Below are 22649 nucleotides of genomic sequence, written 5' to 3' on the forward strand. Positions count from 1 at the left end.
CAGTGTGAGACGCCTATGCATGTAACGATGTCGTTAGTTGGTTAGTTTTGTCTTTTTAGGGCCGCACCTGCAGGTGTGTGGAAGTTTCTGGACTAGGAGTCTAATCAGAGCTACAGCCTCTGGCCTGCACCACAGCCACAGCAACACCAGATACAAGCCATATCTGCGAACTACACCCCAGTTCATGGCAACACTGGATCCTTCACCCACTGAGCAAGGCCAGGAATTGAACCCAGTCCTCATGGATACGAGTCGGGTTCATTACCTCTGAGCCACGACGGGAACTCCTCGTATGTGAAGATCTTAGAGCACAATGTTGAACTGTTCTGAAATAATTCCCAACATTGTATCACCCGACAACATATTTGATTTGTGATAGGTGAGTCTCTGGGGTTTTATTTTCGCATTTGAACGTTTGGAGTAGACCACGCGCATGTAGAGCTTCTGTGAACCTTGCGCCGTCACCTCAGGAACACACCAGTGTGACTCCGTGTGTGTTCTCTGGAATGGACCTAACTCCTCTCCGGTGCCCGTCCTGCCTGACGGGGGAGACCTAACTGCTGGAAATCTAGCCATTTGCTCACCTTTACCTCTGTCCATTCGAATATCCTGCATCTGATTTAGAGTTTTCCCCACTCTTCTCTCTCAAGAGTGCAGGTATGTTCTGGGAGGCAGTGGTAGGGAGGGGACAGGAGGCGAGACTGGTCCCTAGCCGTCACCTCTTCATGCGCGCATCCCTCCTGGCCCCCATCTGCCCTCACCCCAGCACGCTGGCATCTGCCTTGGCACCTCCTGGCAGAGGTTCTGTGATCCACGGTGCCCCATCCAGCTCTTCTCTCAACTCAGGTGCAAGGTCTCCTCAGATGGGGCCCTAGGGCACGGGCCTCTGTTCTCGGCCACATGGGAATGGCGCTTTGCTGTCCCCACCAGACTGGGTGCTTGAGGGACTCAGATGTTCTCCAGCCCCGGCCCAGACAGCTTATTCAGAAATTTCTCCTCTCGCTGGACTCTCGACATCTCGGTGAGGCCTCTAGCCATCCTGTCTGTGCCCAGAGCCCCCAGCTCCTCTGGGCTCTTGTCTCTGCCCACCCCAGACGCAGGCGGAGTGGCCCCAGGTCTCTTCCAGAGGCGCCTCCTGCGCGTTCCCAGCCCGGCTTCCTCTCTAGCTTCTCTCCGATGCCAAGACTCCTTACCCCTTCGGTAGGAGAAACGCCTTACATTATTATAATTCTTCCAAATGTATTCTTTATGGCATAATTATACAACAAATCCTTTCTTAGCTTTGTTTTTTTTGTTTTTTTTTTTTTTTGATCCTCAAAGGTAGACTTTTAATATTTGAAAAATCAGGCTTTCGTATTTAAAAAATAGAGTCTTTTCAAACTATAACCCCACTGAGTTTCAGAGGACTGTTTTGAAATTCCTAAGCTAAAAAAAGTCTGTTTTGAAAATCAAAAGTCTAGAACGGATCTATCTGCAGAAAAACTGCTGTGAAGGAAGAAACGTACCAGTTAACGTGTTTGAATATTTTTCCAATTCCTGTGCTGTTTCACTCGTGCTATTCACGGTAACTAGAAGGGAATTTGGCAATATTTAAAAACATCATCATCTGCCTACTTCACTTCCTGATTGTGTCCTAAAAGGTATAGTTTATTATAGGGATCATATATTCCAGAAATTGTATTTGTGTCAGCTCAAATCCTCTCACCAAAAATCCATTTTCTCGTTTCCTTACCTTAGGAAGAATTTACATTAATGTCTTTTTAAATCAAGTAAAATAGTTATTGAACCTGCAGTTAGAACCCTGGATCCCTCTCTCTCTCTATCATCAAATTCTAACAAAACTGAACTTTTATAACTTAGTAAAACTGCCCTTTTTCTCTGTGACTACATACACTGTTTCTTCTTAAAACACAGAAGCTCCTTTTCATCTTCTGAAATTGTTTGTCATTGTCAAATTGAATCTTTAGCACAGCTTTTCTTCAGATGTGAGTAGCGCCACGTCCCTTTTTGGTGCAGTTATCCTGTTTCTGAGAACTTTTGAGGACTTCTGAGAAATGTCTGGTGATGACAATATGCTTCTTTTTCTTATTTGTGAACTAGGTCACTCCTTTGCACGGTTTTCTTCCTCAAATGAGTTTCGGATATCATCAGAAGGGGGTGTGATGCGTCGGGGCAGGTTCCTCAGTGTCCCTGCAAACCAGTGACGCCGAGTCCGCTGTGACGTCAGACGCCTCGTGCGGAAAACAGACGGTGCCCTGGAAAAGAAACTGCCTCTCTTTTCTTTCACAAGGAAGGACGTGCTTCTCTGCGCTGCCTGGTTCGCAGAGTTGAGGTGGTCGACGCACACCCTTCCCGCTCTAAGTGCCTGGCGGCGGGGCTGTGGCTTTGCGTTTCCAGCCGTAACAGAGACCCTGATGTGTAATAATCCCTGTTTACTGAATTCAGGAAAGAAGTGCTTAACCAGTTTCAATAGGAGACAAAGGTCCTGCCTAGAACTGAGGACTTAAATAATCCATCCAGTTCCTTTTTAGAATTATAAATTCCTAAACCATAGAATTTGGAGCCAGGTGGAAATTCATAGATTATCTGGTCAAATTCTTTCATATGTGGATGAAGACAGTGACCCGGGAGAGCAAACCAATGAGCAGCTAGTTGGTGGCGACCTTGCTGCGGCACCGGCCTCAGAGCCCTTTCCTGTGCCTCCAGGTCAGTTACGTTTATCATAATCAGTTGACAGCTGCGCTTTATGTTTTCAGGGTCCTCGGGGGAAGAAGGGCGCTGCCGGTCCTTCCGGGAGACCTGGGCTTCCTGTGAGTAACAGGCCTTACTCATCCTCATTGTTCTGCTAAAGAGCATTGGCAGCTTGAGCAGAAGCAGAAAACCTCAGGGCCGGTTATGACGAGTGTTGGACACATCAGATTGTCTTCCAGAAAGTGGCTAAGCCCCTGCTGGGACGCAGAGACAAATACGACCCTTAGCTCAAAACCAGGCTTGCAGCTGAAATGGAAGCGTGCCGTCCAAGGAGGTTCTTTGCCAGCGCGGGGAGCACCCTCAGACTCCCGCCGCTGCGCTGAGGGTGACCCACTGCCGCGGGCGTTCCGAGTCAGGCCTGACTGGGTGGTGACAAAGGCGGCAGATTTCAGGCACACGACCGGGACTGTCCGGAAGAGCTCAGCCTCTCGTTTTCCCGGCAATAGAACAAAACGTCGTAGGGAACGTTTCCCATCCTTCCCTCACGGAGCAGAGCTTAAGTCTGCCTTAGCCATGCACGGCCCCTTGGGCTGGGCCAGCGGGTGTGGCCAGCGGATTAGCAAAGATCCTGCTCGTCTCCCCAGAGCCAAGGGCCTGCTGTGGGCGGCCGGAGGTGGTTCGCAACTAAGGAAAAGCGAACATCAGTTATAAGCACATTCAGACCAGAGATCCCTGCAGATTAAAGAGAGTCGCCCAACAGTAGAGACAAAATGCTCAGACCTCCCTTTGCTTGGTGGTATAATTATCTAATTCAAAGTGGCAACTAAAGGAGCCGTGACTTACGTATTGGGAAAATAATACAATATGCCGTTTTAGAGGCGGTGGACGTCAGCCTGCGTCCTCAACCCACGGGTGCCTGGCTGATCTGCTCTCCCCAGCTGGATAGGGCCTGGGCCGGCACTCGACGAAATACCGGGAAACTGCGCCAGCGCCAAAAAGGCTACACAGTAAATTGCTGGTTAGCTTTGCATTTTTATTTAGGGAACAGCTAACCGGATCTGTTGAATCCACACAGTAAATTATTAAGGAATCCAGGAAACAGGAGAATTAAAATGGAACCTCCCCGCCAATGAGTAGAAAGATATTTGTCACTTAAACATCTGTACTGTATCTCCCTATAATCCAAGTGATTTTTAATTACCCAGGGACTTCCAGGCCTGCCTGGGCCGAAAGGCATTCGAGGACACCATGGAGCAGAAGGCGTTTCAGGGAATCCTGGAAAAGCTGGGCCACCAGGAAAACAGGGACTTCCTGTAAGTGGACTGCATATCTCTCACTCTATTTCTTGTGCCTAAGTGTCTCCTTACTAAGATCAGAGCTCTTTTGGCTGTCTTCCTAAGCTTTGACATTGGCTGAGGTTAACACAATCGTTTCTTTAATAGTGATTTTGAAATTGTGTGTATGCATGCCACTGAGGACATTCTATTATATACTTCATATCTGATAACCTGTATTGTTACTTTATATCATTTTTGCACGTATAAAAGCTGGTAAATAGGAGCCATAAAGAAGTAAAATTTTAGGGACTACACAGCCTGCCTGTGTTGAGTTCATCCAGTGTCCTGAGCCTCCTTTGGAACATTTAAAGCTTGGCAATAACTCAAAGTCGGTTCTGCCAAAATCATTTTCCCTTTACTTTTATAGCTTCTCACTGCTTTACAAAATATGCGTGACCATTTTCTCTGTGTTCATCTACTGGTGATGCAATGAGCAATGATACAGATTCAGTTTTTATGCAAATTTCTATCTTATTTATTTGATCAGCAGCTTAAAGGATTTTTTGTCTTCATTTAGCTATTTCCCTCTTTCCTCCCTAAAGTCATCATAATCCAGAGATTTTTTGTTTTCCTGTGTTGTGTTTCCACTTGAAATACTAGAATAATTAATTGCATATTTCAGTGATCCAGTAAATCCAGTAAACGTTACCCTGTTGCATTTCCACTATTTCCATCGGGTTAGCTATTGACCCCTTTCTCTTTTCTGAAATAAATCAATCCAAGTTGTTTATTCCCATGGAGCATGGAACTGTCCTTAAACCCACACCCAAATTATATTCTTCTTTCACCACATAATGAATTACCTCCTTTGTCTAAAAACTATCAATTTACAACTCAGCCAGTTTACTTCAGAAATAAATATCTAGCCAGATGCTTTCTGCTAAGGTGAACATTTTTAAGGCATCTTAAATGGTTTCTATTTGTTTTGGAGGCAGTATGTCTGAACATCAGAGCATCCGGGTAGCCTAGAAAACTTTGATAGGCAGGCTGACTGTTAATTAAAACATGTATTGTATATGTTTCTGCCATTAACACCAGCCCGGTTAAAGGGACTTCCATTTGAGGGCTCCTTCCAGGGGGACTCGGGCCTGGACCTCATTTCCATGCTTCCTTCTAGCTTAACCATGCACTGATTTTAAAGGAGTTTGTGGATGTTTAAAACATGCAACAAACAGTAAGACACTTTGAATTGGTCTGCAAGTCTGTATTTCTGTGGATTAAGTTTACTGGGAAATGTTACAGTGAATCTTTATTGCTTTGAATAGAATTTTGAGAGTTGAAACAAGGAAAACCACATTTCAAAATACGTCATGTTTCCTGCTGTGAACACGAGGTGAATCGTGGAGGTGTTATGTATGTGGATGTGCTCAGCAGTTTATGAGGCTAAAAATCGAACCGTAAACACTAACAAAAGCAAACGAATTTATTTAATCACTAGGAAGGGGAGTGCCTTTGTTCTCCGGCTTAAATACTACCAATTTAGGTACTTTCTCCAGATATGGAGAATACAAATCAGAATCCTACATATATATGTTTAATAAGAATTTCCGATATTCAGCATATAAGACATTTATCAGGCATTAGCAACAGGCCAAAGTCTCCGTCACTGCTTACATCGGGTCGCTTGATAGTTCGTCATGACAGACAGTGTCTTTGTGGCAATATGTGACACCTAAAGTTCCCCCTGGGATGGACGAAATGGAATGAAAACATGGGTGTGGACTGCAAAAACATGGACCATTTTCTTCGGCATAAAAACAGTAGCATGGCAGGTAATCGCTATGTTGTCTCGTTTCCAGAAAGAAAACGGACATTTTCGAACAGCTCCACATCCTCCCTCAGGGGTGGTACTTAGGGGACAGTAACGCAGCAGCTAAGGGAAGGCCAGTGCAGAAAAGAAATTGATGCAAATAAGACGCTAATTTCATTTTAGTTCTGTTCTCAATTGTATTGTAGAGTTTTCCACACTGTCTTTACTGGTTGTGTGGGTGAAGGCTCATGCATGGAACCGAATCACTGGTTCTGCATAGAATAGACGAGAATGAAGGGGACTTAAAGCAAGATGCCAAGGCCACTTGGCACGAGGTCGTCTGCAGCCGGGCGACCAAATGTGGCTGCACAGGTTGCCGTGTGTGTGTGTGGGTGTGTGTGGGTGTGGACTGCCCGATGGAAAGGACCTTCTTCTCTGACGTCTTTTAGGCGTTGATGCAGCAGCAGCAGGCCATTCCACGTTGACAGTCACTGCAAATCCATCTGTGAGTCAGGAAGGCTGAGGAGCAGCGGTTAAGCCAGAAAGCAGAAATCACGGATGTCTCATTGCCTGCCTGCGTGTTTTGTTGGTGCTTTTCTGGACCTGCTAGGGCCCATTTGCATTAGGAGTGCATGCTGCTGTGCACAGCACTTTTATGTTTTGGGGGCTCAGAGAGCCCTCAGAAATGGTGGGGTTAGGACGTAGACATCGAACGTCTCAGGGTCAGTCCTTCAGTTTCAAGCCAGGTAAGCCCAGAACTGCTTTCCCAATGGGAAATGACATTTGACAGAAGAAGGCATAGCTTATTTTCAAAACCTGATCAACATAAGCTGTGGTTCTCTTACGGCCAGTTATCAAAGGGTGCGTGCGTGATAGGCTGAGACCTGCTCAGTCGTAGGTCCCGGAGCACGGGAGCCTATGTGGAAGCATCCTGCCGGCTGCAGCATGTCTTTCTCAGCACCCGCCCAGAGCTGGCAAAGCTGGCGAAGGACTTGAATAGACAATTTCTCTGAAGAAGAGATATAGATAACCAGTAATCACAGGGCAAGATGCTCAACTAATCATTAGGAAAATACAAATCAAAACCACAACAAAATACCACTCTACAACCACTAGGATGGCTAGTATCCAAAACAAAAAAAAAAAGGAAAAAAATTACAAGTGTTGATAAGTGTGTGAAGAAATTGGAACCCTTGTGCATTGCTAATGGGAGCATAAAATGGTGCAGCCTCTGTGGAAAACAGTTTAGCAGTTTCTTCAGAATGAAACATAGCATTATCATATAACCCAGCAACCCCTCCTTCGGGGATGTACCCCAAGAACTGACAGTAGCAACTTAAACACAAGCTTTCCCGACGTTCCTAACAGCATGTTCAATAAGTGGGAACAGCCCACGTGGCTGTCAGCAGTGAAACAGATCAACCAAATGCGGTAAAAACCTACAGTGAAATGTTATCCTGTCTGAAAAAGGAGGGGAATTCTGACACACGCATGAAGCAACGTTGAAGACCTCATGCTAAGTGAACTAAGCCAGACACAAAAGTACCGATGTTACACGCTTCCACTTACAGCAGGTACCTAGAGTGGTCAAACTCATAGACAGAAAGAGAATGGAGGTTCCTGGGAACTGGGGAGAAGGGGAGGAAATGGAGAAATTACTGTTTAATGGATACCGGGCTTGAGTTTGGAAACACAGAAAGTTCTGGAGAGGGTGATAGTGCCAGTTGTCCGCCACTGTGCACGTGTGTAATGCCACGGAACCACACACCTACAGATGGGTGAAGTGGTAACCCGATGACATGCACGTTACAGTTTACCACAATAAAGACCAGCACTCTACAGGCTGCCCGGTAAATGGGGAACTGCGTTACAGCAGGACGCCCCGATGTGGGGATGGACCCCAAAGTCGAGAGGGTCACTCAGCATCAGACGAGCGCGGCAAAGTGCAAGGACTTGTCTCCGCTGTGGGGCAGCTGTCCTGATGGACCTCCAGCCTCTGCCCCAGGAGTGTCTGGCATTTGGCCGTTCCTGCACTTTTCGGCCCTGTCGTCTGCTTATCCTCGGGGTCTCGGTCCCTCTCACTCTCCAGGGCCAGTTCGCATGATGTCTGCAGTTTAACGGACCTGCGTGATATTCTGGGAGGTATTAGACTATAAAGAAATCCCTCCGGTGTGCTTTGTGACAGAGCTGGCATGGCACTGAGCTAGGGCATTGAAGGAGTGCAGCACTCTGCCTGGTGAAGGCCGGTGAGCTGTCTCTGATGGGCTTCCCTGCGAGCCACTAGGCCAGGAACTGCTGTTGCTGGTGGCTGTGCTGTGTAGTGAAGACACCGTGTCAGAAGCTGCAGCTGTGATTAGCATCAACTCTTAATTAAGTTCGTAAGTCTGAGTCTCGGAATTATTGCCAAGACTTAACTGGTATTTGCACGAGCCAAAGAGGTGAGTGAGATGGACACGGGCTAGGGTCAGATCAGTGTTCCTGCACCATTCAGGCCTTGTGGCAGTAGATACACAATCCTCAGAGGAATGCGTAAATGTGCAGTTTCCTGCAGGGATGTGCTGTCCCCTTCGCCTTGCTGTTGGGGGAGGGGCAGGAAGACCGCATCACAGAGGCTTCCTCCCACAATGGCCTTCACTTTATGAGTTGGGAGCCTCCACTTTTCTGTGAGATTGGAGGAAAAAAATACAAAACCAAAAAGTGGATTCACAGTGCCACTGGCCCTACTGGGAAAAGGGATTAAGCCAAAATGCCATTGGCCTCCATAAATTTCACTCTGACCAGAGTACCGTGGTGAACAACCAGAAACTGACATTTAAGAAGCAGTACTTGGAGTTCCCACTGTGGCTCAGTGGTTAACAATCCTTACTAATGTCCATGACGACTTGGGTTGGATCCCTGGCCTTGCCCAGTGGGTTAAGGATCTGCAATTGGCATGAGCTGTGGTGTGGGTATATATATATCTGCAGTATATATGTTGCAGATGCGGCACGGATCTGGCATTGCTGTTGTATAGGCCAGCAGCTGCAGCTGCAATTAGTCCTCTAGCCTAGGAACTTCCATATGCTGCAGATGCAGCTCTAAAAAATAAAAAATAAATAAAAATTAAAAAAGACATAAAAAGCAGTACTTAATGTACTGTCCAAATGGGATAATCAGAACCCTTGCCAGAATGTTCAGATTTTTGAAAACCGTGAAACATTTCTGACAGATATTAGAGAAGACCCGAGTAAATGGGACGTACACTGTGTGCATTAATCGGAAGGCTCAGTGCAGTGAAGATGCCACTTATCTCACTGGCAGTATCCTAGAGCTTTAAACATGCACCTGATGTGTGACCCAGCTGTTCCACCCCAGCCACGAGAAATAGAGCATAAGTCCACACAAAAACTTGCACATGAATAATCACAGTAATTTCTTTGTAACAGCCCCAAACTGGAAACAACCCACGTATCCATCAAAGGGTGACTAGCTAGATAAAATCTGGTATATATGTGTAATGAATATGACTCATGCTACAATGTGAACGCATCTCAAAATAATTATTCTGAATAGAGGGAAAAAGCAGACAAATGGGACATATACAATTCCACTTACATAAAATTCCAGAAACTGTTACCTCACCTGTAGTGACAGACAGTCAACCAGTGGTTTCCTGATGAGAGCGCTTATGGGGATGCGTGGGAAGGAGGCCTTGCAGAGGGACGGGGACACTTGATTACGTCACAGACTCTCCAGTTTAGGGAATTATACCTCAGTAGGGTTGTTTCATGCGAGGGGGGCCGGGGGTGGGGGGGAGAGAGAAAGATGACGCTGAACTCTAAGCAGGAGCCAGTGTCAGGAGCCGTGATTCTAAGAGGAAAGCAGGAAAGAAGCATTCTAGGAGGAGACAAATACAAAGCTGGGGAGAGCGGGGTGTGTTGGCAAAACCAGAACGAGACTCATTTGGGCTGGTTTCGGAAGCAAAGCCTGGGGCGATCCCGCTGGCTGCTGCGGCCGTGCGCGCGGCGGGTGGTGGAGGATGAAGGCCCGGTTCAGCTCCGGGGCGGTGGCGAAAGGCCGTGCGGCCCCGCCGAGGGTAAGCTGAGAAGGACCGGGAGCCCATTGGGCCTGAGTGCCTCTGGCTCCACTGGGGAAGATGGATTGCAAGGGGCACGCAGCGCTGCGGGCACTCGTGAGAGGCTGTGCTGCAGGACTGCAGGCTAACAGGCTCGTGGGCCGTGCCGAGCTGGTGAGGCGCAGATGGCACTAAGAGGACGGGTGTAGGTGGTGCTTAGGAGGGACCTTGAGCAGGACTCCGTCTGAGGACGGGCGCTGGGAGGAGGGGGATGTCAGGAACGACCTCCAGGTTTCTGACGTGCGCGGGTGTCTAACTCAGCGCCCTGTCGAGAGCGCTCAGCACTGAGAAGGCAAAGCCGAAGGGGGCCCCGGTTTCACGGGTACGGTTCTGACAGTCACGTGGCGGCGCCCGACGGGCAGTTAGATGTTCTGAGCCAAAGCACAGCGCCAGTGGGGTCCTGCCAGGGAGCAGATGGAACATGCAGCTGGGGTTTTGAGGAGCCCAATGAAGAAATGGGGTCCGGGGTAAGTCAGCCCACACAGGATGCTGGGAAAACCCAGACTCTCGGCCGTCGGAAGCTGTTACCAGCCTTCAACCTGAGAGGTTCAAGGAGAGAACGAATATGCCACCTTGAGAGTCAGGCGGGGCCTGGACCTGTTGGCAAAGGAGCATCTTCCGGAGCCGTGATTGGAAGTAACCCAACCATGGACAGAAAGCCGGAGGCGGGGGCAGTGGGAGAAATACACGCGTCACCCGTCTGTCTGTTGCTTTCCTGGCCACAGGGCCGCCGAAGAACAAGAGCACCGGGGGCGCATGGCGGAGGCCAGATGCCGGGGACAGGGGACAGGTAGCCGCCGAGAGCAGGGGGCGTGAGTGAACACGGGAGGCGAGTGAGGAAAAACACACAAATATTTGGGCAACAGCGGAAAGAAGGTCCCGAACCCGGGGGGAGGATCCTGTCATTTAGGAGGAGGACAAGGAGACCCAGAGCGGTGTGGGGTGCAGTGAGCACGCAGACGGGGGACGAAGCGCCAGGCTCGGACCGAGAGCCTTTCAGGGAGAAAGTCGTCGGCGTGTCTGATGATCCCGAGGGATCTTGTTGGACAGGTGTTTCATTCCGGCTTTGTTTTGTTTTGATCTTTTATTTTTTGGCTACTTGGCATTTTAAGCCCGTTTTTATGTTTAGACATTTTTATTTTTCCTCTTTTCGGAGTCTTGGTGGGAGGCGCCTCCTACTGCAGACCCTCCGCACACGTCCTCCTAGAAACAGGGTGCAGGCCCCTGGCCCAGGCTTAGCTGAGCAGTCATAGTCACCTGCCCTCCCAGTGGGGAGTTGGTGATGCACAGAAGCGGGGACCGTGGGGGCTCTCTTCTGGGGGCACCAACAGTCACGTGAGTCGCACTCCATCTACAGGGATGACCGGTGGCATGTCCAGCACTTGGCTGGATTCCCAGACAGTGTTCTCGTTCTGCCTGCCTGCCGTTAATTCTACCCACTTTCCAAACCTGATTTTCTGCATTTATCTGTGATTACATGAGCTACTCAATGTCTTTTCAGTGTTTTGTGTAACTGGTTTCTGGTGTTTGCAAATAAGGACCCTGACTAATTCTGAAACCGAATAAGGTAAAATTGTAACCACGGTGTTTTAGTGTGTGGAGGTCACTGGTAACGTTAACAAATAACCACGCGATTTGATTAGTGGGGCAGAAGCAGGACTGGGGTGTGCCTGAGAAATGAGTGGACAGTGAGAAAGTCTCGATACTCAGACACTTCAGTGGAGGAGTTTGGCTCTGAGGGAGCAAGGAGGGCGATGACTAGAGAAGGAACTAGCATTAAGGTGGAAAGTTCTGTTTCAGTGAGGGAACCTTGAGCACATCGAGATGCGAGACGGCCTGGTAGACGGTGGGCTTAATGAAAGAGGAGAGTCCACGGAGGAACAGGTCAGGGTTCTTTCTCCACTTACTAGCAAATCTCCTTCTAATTGGGCATCAGTAAAAACAAACAAACAAACAAAAAAACGGTTCAGAGCCACAGATCCCTTTATATGTGTGGCCCGTAGAAAAAGTTCATGATGAATTTCATGAAGAACAAATTGAATGGAGTAGAACACCGCCGAGGAGCCGAATCCGGCTGCAGCGCCCTTCCAGCCACGAAGCTGAGGGATCTGTGCTATTTTCATTTATGAGCAATTAGGGATCAGAGCATTACTCATCTTTTCCTACTTTTTAGCATTTTCGAAGAATCTTATAAGAAAACTTACATTCATGCTTGCAATATCAGGATGGGATACCGAAGCATTTTGTAACCATTGCAATAAAAACAAAATAACTTTCCCTCAGTTACCCAAGTTTAACCCCAAGGTTTACACGTGAGTATGTGTAACACATGCTGCTCCATAGAGAAAATTTGACTTGAAATTAGAATGATAATACTTTATAAGAAACTAGTCTGTTTAATGAAATTAGGCGCAACGGCTAAACCGGTCACTAAGAAAAGGGATTTCTAAGATAATTATTTTTGAAACCTACTACGGTAATAGAAAAACTACTTAAGAGAAAGTAATACAATGTCTAAGTATTCGTGAATTCCCCGGAATATTTTCAACAAAGGATAAAGAAGGACATCTTTCCTTTTTTTTTTTTTTTTTTTTTAATTTTTAAATCGTGGTACCATGGTGTTTTTTGGCTTACCTCTAAATACTGCTGGATTTTTCCACTGAGAAAAATATTTATTCTGGGATTTCTAGCATTATGCAACTGCCTGATTTTCCTAAACAATATTCTTTCTTTTTTGGACATGGCCAAGGAGTTAAAGAATTCCTGGCATATTCACCCCGCAGTTTCAATGTTTTTTCAAGGTCATGTGACTACAGCTGAAGAGTAGTTTGGGGGAGGCTCACAGATGACTGTGTGCTTTTCCTTCCATATAAATGAGGGTTTTGAGACTGGTCATCTTAGCACATCTGTGGTAAATGAGTCTACCATGCTGTTTTCATTGAGTTGTACTTCTGTATAAGTACGATGCCTCAATCATTTATAAAAAAGGAAAACAACCTTTCCCTGCAAAGGTCATAAATCCATTTGTCATCAAAGTGAAGCTCACCAGGCTCTTTATTTTTTGTTACTGCAACTAATAAAATTGGTTATTGGAAAAGAGGGGAAGAAGCACAATTGCAACTTGACAAGGCCTTTCAGTCTTGATTTTGCCCTTTAGCAGGCGAACGCAGGCTGTGTTGTCTAAACGAGATGCTTGTCCTAAAAGAACATTGAAAGTTTTGCGTTTTCCACTTGCGGGTTGTGTCCAGTGTGAAAAGGAAAAACACACTCGATCAGCCTATTCATAATCCAAGCGCAGAGAAGCAGGACAACCACAGAAGCTTCTGTAGGAACGGCAGCAGCCAAGGCACCTCTGGGCTGTGTGTTCTCTAGTCTGTGAACTGGTTACCCCAAAGAAACTTCTAAGAAGGTAGGCTTCTTTTTTCACAGTAAGAAACAAACGAGCCCTGGCCAGATCTGCATTCAGCGAATCCTGTCAGCTCTGGTTGATTATCCAGTCACAGCTTATCCCGAGGGCTGCTTTCCCCCTACTCCACCCTGCTGCTCATTAGGAACTCTTCCAAGGCAGACACAACTCCGCCTGTGTGGCCGCTTATGAGCAGCAAAACTTATTAGCAGAAGGATTGCTACAGGATGTAACTTTCCTAGTTGACTCTTGAGTGACTCCTGATCCGATGAGGTTCACACTCTGTGAATATTGTTCCTTATGATGTGGCCTCTGGTCACATCCCAGTCTTAGACTCTCCCTTTCTCCTCACGTGTGCTGTGCATTTTAGTCTAACAATTACTGAGCAATTATTAAATACTTTCATATGCCAGGCACTCGTCCAGGTGCTGAATATCTCTGAGGTTGTTTAATTCTCCCCCAAGCCCCATGAAGTAGGTACAGCTATTATCTCTAGTTCACAGGGAAGGAAGCTGAGGCTCAGAGAGGTAAGTACCTCGCCTGAGGTCACACAGGTAACAGTAGAGCCAGAACTCGGAATCACAGAATCTAGACTCAGAGCCCACACCTTTGACCACTGTGCTACTCCCCCTCAAGCGTCCTGCTTTCCTAGTCGTGGCCCGGTTCTGCGTATTTCCCCACTTCCATGCCTTTGTACAAGCAATTCATTCCCTTTGCTGGGAAGACTCCGCCGTCTTTTGCTCTAAGTTCAGGAGGAACGACTTCTTGGTCTTTCGGGACCTCGCTGGCTGTTAGGCGCTCCGCCTCGTGCGCTCCAGTCCAAGCCGAGGCGCCTGCTCTGAGCCGCTGCACGCTCTGTGCACCCGCTCGGTCGGAGCCTCGGTCCTGCGGGCGCGCATCACGATCCAAGAGTCCGTCAGCTTCTGCAGAACCGGGGTGGTTTTATTGGTTTTTGCAGCCCTGGCAGCTAGCGCAGTGTTAGGCTCCGTTAGAAGCAGCTCAGTAGATATTTGAGGAATAAGTGGCCTTCCCATAACAGCTATAATTTGGAGACCTGAGTTTAGAATTAAGATGTGTTCGCTACTTAACATCTTAAGAGTCATGTATAAAATGAGTATAATACCGCCTAATTTGTGTCGTTTGTATGCAAATCGAATGAGGCACCTGAAGCGCTTAGTAGGCCGCGTGCAGTTTCTGAGTTAGTCTTTCATCCTAAGCAGCACTCATGGCTATAGGCGAACACTCAGTAAACAAATGGTAGTTTAGTGCTTAATACCGTTACTAACCAGCCTTGGCTCTGCTCGCCCGCGTGCAGGAAAGCCAGTCTGACACTGAGCTGCTGTGAAGCAGAGGGCATCAGCTCCGTTGGGCGCCGCAGGAGGCCCGGCCACCTAGTGCCTAAAGTCCCGGGCTTCCCGGCGGGTCGGCGGAGCCTTGTAAGGACGAGGTGAGGGAGGGGCCCACAGAGCACGTGACCTGCTCAAAGTCAGGCTCTGATTGGCTGCCAGGGTCACAGGGCCCCAGGCACGTGACCAGCTCAGACTCAGGCTCTGATTGGCTGCCAGGGTCACAGGGCCCCTGGCACGTGACCAGCTCGGGCTCTTGGCGCTGGTGGGTCCGGGGCTGCGGCCGTGCGGTCACAGGTAGTTACTGCCTCCCACTTGGTGGGGTTTGCATCTGAAAAACAGCAGGACACGCGTATCAGATACTCTAACCGGGTGCCTCAGAGGGCGACTAAGGCCAAGGACGCAGAGGGACAGCCCGGCGGTGGCGGGGGCAGGAGGATGGCGGCGAACACGGTGGACAAGGAACCGCCCTCGCGGAACGTACCGGGAAGGGCAAGACGTTACTGACCTTTGACCATTTTTCACCTTAAAAATCACAATGTAGTATTAATGTATTGGGTTGTGGTCTATAAACAAATCAAGTCTAAATTGTGGCAAGTGCTGTGAAAGAAAGGAAGCTCAGTGGAAAATGGATTAGAGGTGGAGGAGCCTAGAGGGGCCTCGCTGAAAAAGCCTACCTTTGAGCTGAGAACAGAAGGTAAGACTGAGCCGTGTAATTAAAGGAGGAGAAAAGAACTTGCATGCGACGGTCCCAAAATGAGGTCCTGCAGTCACGAAAAAGGCTGCGTGTCTAAAGGATTATCAGAGAGCAAGTAGGAGACTGGGGATATCGCTTTGTTGTTTTTGAAATAGAAGACAGACATTCATTTCTTCATAGTGGTGTGGGCCTCGTCACGGTATGAGTCAAAGAACAGGTGAAATACCCGCCTCTCGTCCTGATGAATCCTGTGATTATAGATGGAGGCCTTGGTAAAGGAGATTTCACAGGATACACTGACTTTGTCCAGTCTTAGAGTGGCTTTTGAGACACTGTCCATTTTGCAAGAATAATGAACTATGAATAAATAACTTCCATGAAGTATTACAGTGTCAAAGTGCATGTATCCATCAAGGCCGGGCAAGAGTGAGTTGTGTTTGCTCTTGGGAATGGACCTAAGGCAAGCAAACCTGTTCTCGCTGCCTTAAGACTTGCCTCATCCCAACTCCAAGTTCCATAAGTTTAACATGTTTAGTGCGTCAAAGCTAAAGTTACTCCCAACTTCAGCATACAGCTCAGTCATCAATCTCATTTCTAACATGTGGCCACATGATTTGTGATTGTCCCTGAGGAGAATGTTATGAATGCTCTATTATCTATGTGTAATGTCACCTTGCGTATAATCATCTAATAATTTCTATCCCACATATTTGTAAAAAGCCAGTTCTTTCCTAGGAGGGATGTATTTAGTAAGCCAAATAAAATGAGAAATTCCGACCTAAAAAGCGTTTTTAGTTGTTTGGAGGATCGGAAGTGAAGTGTTAGTTTTATAACCCGGTGGCTCACTGGCTTTGAAAAACACAGAATTTATCTTGCCTAATAATGCAGAAAATTTTTTAGTTCATCGTATTTATTTTTTGTACTCTAGAAAGTAAATTAGTTTTAATGATTATTTTCTTATACATTAAGTAACTATATAAAAATCTGCTGGGAGCACAGAGGGCAGTGTGTGGCAGTACAGAAAGTAAAAAAAAAAACTGTTTTCCTAGTAATTTTCTTTTAAATAAAAACATCAACTAATTTGAAGTTCAGTGTCATTTTAAATTTATCAATCTGCTGTTGACAAATCAGTGTAATTAACATCAACAAATTATCACTTTATTCACAATAAATCTAAAGGTGTAGTACTCCTTTGCTGAACCTCTTTAAAGTCTGGGTTGAAGGTGTGGATTTCTGTTGTTTTATGTAACACATTCCATGTTCCTTCTTTTTTTCATGTATTTGTTTCAGGTCTCATGAGAGTAAGACAGCTACACCAAGGAGCCTGGGGCTCACAGACAGCATGACATTCTCTTTGGTGTGTTTCACTATTAAATGCACACTAGCCGTCATTACTCTAAAATCCGTCTGTGTCTCTCCTCTGACGTGTGCGGATAGCCCCACTTTCCTTACCAGGTCTTTCCAGCTTGTTCCAGATGAAGGCAGATTTTTACTTACACCACTCCTTCCTCTCCCACAGGGAAGTCAAAGTGAAAAGCAAGCTTCTTTTCTCCCCTTAACTGACTTCAGATTAAATAAAGTGACACAGCTATGTGTTTCTGATACATAGAAGACACTCAATAAACAGTCACTCTTGCCGTGGCTGATACCGTTCTTACTGATCCAAGTATTCATTTCCTTAGAAACTCAGCCTTAAGCAGCCACCAGCTTCCATTGTGTCAAAACTGACTCTTGCCTAAGAGTCAGGACCAGTTTCAGCAGAGACGCACCCTCCCTGAGGGTCACGGGTGTCCCTCTCTGTGAGCCACCTGCAGTCTTTTATTAACTTGCTATGACTCGGGCACACTGTTGATCGGTCTCGGCATCTCTGAACAAATTAATAAATCTGATTTTATTTACTTTTAAAATTTGCTCAGAATGACTTGGTTTTAGATAAATCATCTGGAAGACATTGGATGAGTGCCTAGGGATCAGCATCTGTTCCTCTTGAAAGCAGAAGACTCCTCCATCTGTGTCCTAGTGATGAGAAGTGTTTGTTCTCTGCTTGTCTGAAACAGCATTGCAACTTTGTACAGGACACTCTGCTCCCCTCCTCAGATTTCCCTCTAAGAAACCCCTGTGAACAGTGACCGCCGGGCTGGGCGAAAGGCTGCTGGCCCTGCAGGAAGTGAAGGTTCGGGGTGCAGCTAATCCAAGGACTCTTTATCCTCCTCCCAAACCACGACTGCCCTCGGGAGTGTCCAGCAGGCTCTGAATGTCCTTTGTCCATATATCACCCGAAAGACACAGTTTTTATTTCTGTTGGAGGCTAACGACCTTAAAAATACCTGAAATGACAGGTGAAGTGAGCCGAGGGGGTGCTGGTTTAGAACTGTGGCTGCTGAGACTCCCCAAAATCGGTCAGGCCCTCTCTGAGGACATGGCAGCCACTGCTTCTGTGACACAGCCCAACGACGTCGGATGTGCTTGGTCTTGGAGACAACTCACTATTTTTTTTTTTAATTCTCTCACTGACGTGTATCTTGTCACCTTTCACCTCGCTCAGCCCTGGAGCTCCTTCTTCGGTCTGAAAAGCTGTTTTTCCCTTGCTAACACGTGCTTCCTTCCGTCCGCTGTTTCTGGCCGTTGGGGCCCCCGGTTCCTTCCGCCCTTTAACTTCTTTTTGTTACATCGAGGAGGACACGTCTGATCTGCCTTTGGCGGTGAGACGTGCCTCTCCCCAGTCCTTTAGAATCCTGGCCGTCGGTAACACTCACGGCTTCCTGACCGTTTCTGGAAGTCTGTCCCCAGCGTCGGGTGACGTGGGTAGATTCGATTTCATTTGTGTTGATGAGCTGGTGCAGTGGCAGCGTGGTCCGCCTGCCTCCACGGTTCTCATGGCTCATGTGCAAAGCACTGTACAGATGGGCCAGCCCAGAGATGTGGGCCCCAAAGGCTCAGCCCAGTTAAATCAAATCGGTGTAAAGTGCAGAGCGAGAAACGAGGGGCAGGAGCTGGCATCGGTTAATGCACCTGGGATACGGTGCTCGCGGCGGGGAAGGAGCCACCCCGAAGCCCAAGTCCACGGTGTGGATCCCAGGCTCTCTCGCCCTTTGCCTCCTCTCCTGTCTGCCTCCTCCCTTCCTCACCCCATCTCTAGCGTTGCCCTCGCGATGGTGCCTTACAAATTCAAGAGCCATTAATGCAGAGAAGTGGTGAAGAGACAAGGGTGGGCAGAGACTGGGACAAAAAAGATTGAACAGTCACGCAGGGAGCGTGAGCCTGTCCCCTGAAGGCCACTGCCTGTGAGCACGGGGCACAGTTCCTGGCACCCAGGGGTCCCCGACACAGTTTTATTCGCTGTTTGACCGAGGTTTGTGATCATGAAGAAAATCTCATTTAAAAAAGGTAATTTTTTAATAGATTGAGTTTTTTTTTTTACCGTCAGTAAGGAAATTAAAAGATATCTGATAATTTGGAGGAAATATTTTTAAAAAGAGGAAGACTGCTTTAGCATTAATTTCAAAATTGGCTTCACCCTTTAAATCATCCCATTTTCTGAACCAGGCCTCCCACAGAAATGACTCTGGCCTGTCTTGAGCCAGTCGTCTCTCCTACCACAGTTACAGCCTTAAGGCAGACAGCTTTCCCTGTGAGCCAGTTAACCCTACCTTCTTAGCAATTCCTTTTCTGATTCGTATCAAAGGTTGCTGCCCCAATTCAGAACCTCTAGTATGTATATCTCTTTTCTCATCTGTCATTTTTTTTTACATTTCTGCCTTTATTATAACTATTCCTATATTGCAGTGCCTTTCACTTAATTTTAAGCTTATTTATGCTTTGCATCCCCCCGGGCTCCCATGGTACCCTCCTTACACAGATGATATTCAACAAACACCGTTGAATGCTTGGAGCAATCCAGTTTCGAACCCCAGAAATCAACTCAGAGAGTAACGATCATTCCTGGAACAGGGGTCAGCAAAATTTTTCTATAAATGTAACTGTTTTTGAGTTTGCAAGAGGCAAAGTCAAGGGTGTTACTTAAGAACATAGGTAACAAGAAAAGTAAATTTTCACAAAATTTGTTAGAAATTTAAAATATATTAATTTAGGACAGTTTTTTTTGTGATACAAGCCTATTAATGAGAAAAATGGAATTCTTTTGCAAGGAGGATAACATTGAGCTTATTACAGTTTCATCAAAATTTCAATTGTTACCATGGACTAAAGGTGAGATTTGCATATTTTACGTATTTCGTCTTTGAAAATTCTTTTCACAGAGATCTGTGCTGCCAAATACTGCAGCTCATGAGCATGTGATTTTAATTGAGCATATTTATTGCTTGGAAGGAATTTATAAAATGCTGTTAGACTCTTCTCATGTTTGCCTTTTAGCGTGTTGTTACATTGTAGATTAATCATTTCCAGTTGAAGTATAGGTAGAAATGCAATGAAACAATTAAATGAATTTTGAAATAAAGAAATTTCTTGTAACTAGGTCTGAAAAATGCTGCTGAAACTGAGCTAAGAAAATGCGCTCCCTGCAAATCCGTGTGGAGATGCCAGTCTCACTTCCTGTTTTAATTTCTGACAGCCGGGAAGTGTATAAAGCTGTTTGGCATTACTTGTGACTTTATCATAGTAGATGATTCACATGTGAGCATTGTTCTGCCTTGTCATTTTAGGTTGAATTCATAAATAAACAGTAAATGAGTCTGCAGCAAAATCTGAATTCTAGAGCTATTTATTAGTCAGTATTAGAGGTTGGTTCTTCTCATTAAAAAAAAAATACAAACCTTCAGTCTTAGTCTCAGAGGTCTCAATAAAGCTTCATTCCTGCTAAGCCATCTAACTAAAGCATGAGAAAATAAGAATATTTAGCTTCTACTTTAAAAAAAAATTCACAGAACCACTGAAGGTTAAATTTACAAGTCAGTGGAGTTCACACTTGGCACAGCTGGCTCAGTCACATACACACGAGATTCACGTGTTTTCTTCAGAGTACCAGGGAACATGCGTAGCTCTAAATACCTTCACGTTTTCATTGATTTGTGAATTTGTCTAGTTAATCTTTTTCTAATCAATTTCTGTCAGTTTTAGCAGATTCCCCTTCTGGTTGTACTGATTTAGCGCTTTACCTTATTTAAAATATTCTCACCTATGGCCATTCCATAAACTAGTCATACAGGCTCAGGCACTTCACACTCCGCTTTGATTCCTCAGGTAAGAACCTGGGTATATTACTGCCGTTACTCACGTCTATCGATTGTCAACAGGCAAGGAAAACCGCTTGCTTGAAAGCATTTGCCTTGTTTTTTAGTTGATGCTTCTCCATTGTCCTCAATATTTCAAGCAACTATTCTTGCCAAAAGGCTAACAAACGGGTTTATTTTTGCTGCATGATTTAATTAAGTCTGTCAATAAGCCATTTTCTTTGTTGGACTAACAAACGAACCACTCAGAAACTTAACTTTAGTTGCAACTTCATTTTCAAATATTTGTGAAGAATTTCTGTCGTGAGAGTCTCCGTTTGAAGTTTCCTCCTTTTTCTAACTGTCAAGCTTCTGTGCGGTAAGGATCCAGGGCAGGTGCCGGGTCCGAGAGGGCCGAGGCCTGTTGCAGTGTTTAGCACAACCACGGCATCGCTGCGCAGCAAAGCTGTGACATCGGGTTTGATCACAAATAACCCACATCCTGCTGAGCCTTAAAAATACAACATTCAAAATCCCCTTTCTCCTCTTTCCTTGTTTTGATACACACATATGTGCTGATAATAAGTAATAATCTCACAGTAAGTCCGCCTATGTTCCACTTGAAACACGGTCACGTTATAATCGCATCCCTTCAATGTGCAGCAGCAAAGCCACGGTGGGAGCAGTGGGCCCTTTCACAGACGCTGCCCCCGCCGAGGACCCTGCTTCACAGCCCGAGACGACCACCAAGGTCGTCCACGCATCAACACGGCTGTGCTCCCGCACAGCTTCACTTACAGATGCTGAAATCCTGATGCCATGTAATGTCCACGTCCTGAAATAGTCTTTTTTTTTTTTTGTCTTTTTGCCTTTTCTAGGGCCACTCCCGCGGCATGTGGAGATTCCCAGGCTAGGGGTCCAGTCGCCACAGGAACTCCAGTATTCTTCTTTTAATGTTTTTCAAGGTTTGAAAATATAGTAACTGTTCTTAGCCCACCCAACTCTGCAAAAATAGGGAATAGACTGGATTTGACTTTGGGAAACATACCTTAGCAATTTTGTTTTAGGATTTGGCTTCGAGCAAATACTGTTTACTTACTTAACTTTATTCCCAATTAAGCGATTTGAAGTAAATTTTCTGGAATCATGTCTGATTGAAAAATAGAATATTCTTGGAATTCCTATCGTGGCGCAGTGGAAACGATCCGACTAGGAACCATGAGGCGGCAGGTTCGATCCCTGGCCTCGCTCCGTGGGTTAAGGATCCAGCGTTGCCGTGAGCTGTGGTGTAGGTCACAGACCCGGCTAGGATCTGGCATTGCTGTGGCTGTGGTGTAGGCCAGTGGCTACAGCTCTGATTAGACCCCTGGCCTGGGAACCTCCATATGCCACGGGTGCGGCCTTATAAAGACAAAAGACAAAAAAAAAAAAAAAAAAAAAAAAAGTGAAAAAATAGAATATTCTTTTTTATTGAGATATAACTGATAGAACATTATATAAGTTTCAAGTACACAGTATAGTGCGTTGGCATTTGTATATAATGAGAAGTAGTGATCGTAAAAAGAACATGCTTCCTAGGACTACATTATTCCGTTCCGGGGGGGTCTCGCACACCAGCGTATAAAACCCGAAGACCACACGCATCACGCAGAGGTTACTTAGAAGCTACCGGTGGACTTCGTACCGCCTTGGTGTTTTTATTAGAAAAACCCAGACCGTTACATTCACTCTAAGAAGAGGTTTTAGGTGAGCCCAACATCATTGAAACATCTCCATGTCCTTGGGAAGGAAGACGGGCTGAGCCCGGACCGCGGGCGGTGGGGTCAACGCGGCTTTCACAGCGCCCGCCGTCTTCACTCGCTGAGCCTCTGGACGGCCGCTCGGGAGCTGCCTGGTCTTCACCTCCCATCTCTGCTCTTCAGGGCGAAGGAGGCAGCCCGGGAAGAGCGGGACCGGCCGGGTCTCCAGGTCCTCCAGGAGCCAGAGGGCCCACAGGCCCACCAGGAAGCCCCGGAGGCCAGGGCCCGCAGGTACGTCGTGTTGGTTCTGGAGGGTCTGCGGTGCGGACCGTGCTTCTGGGCCCTGGGTTGACTGGCCAGACCACAGGATGGTGAGATTAATATCTTCAGTACAGTTT

The 22649-nt window shown here is 46.6% G+C and overlaps 1 protein-coding gene across 38 annotated transcripts in view; it reads left to right on the top strand.

Annotated features, from left to right (window-relative positions):
- Positions 1–22649, top strand: part of COL24A1 (collagen type XXIV alpha 1 chain) — a 330869-nt gene that overhangs the window by 264747 nt on the left and 43473 nt on the right. For all 38 annotated transcript variants that reach the window (XR_014844919.1, XR_014844921.1, XM_085024166.1 and 35 more), the window contains 3 exons: positions 2757–2810; positions 3897–4004; positions 22435–22542. Coding sequence is in view for 36 of the 38 variants with exons in the window: in XM_085024166.1 (XP_084880292.1) it covers positions 2757–2810; positions 3897–4004; positions 22435–22542 (270 nt within the window). In the remaining 2 variants the exon portion in view is untranslated. The remainder of the gene's footprint in view (positions 1–2756; positions 2811–3896; positions 4005–22434; positions 22543–22649) is intronic.

Source organism: Sus scrofa, chromosome 4 (assembly GCF_054392235.1).
Source record: "Sus scrofa isolate SSC_HxYL_T2T_F1_AM1 chromosome 4, Sscrofa_HxYL_maternal_Yorkshire_Landrace_v2.0, whole genome shotgun sequence".
Classification (NCBI taxonomy): domain Eukaryota; kingdom Metazoa; phylum Chordata; class Mammalia; order Artiodactyla; family Suidae; genus Sus; species Sus scrofa.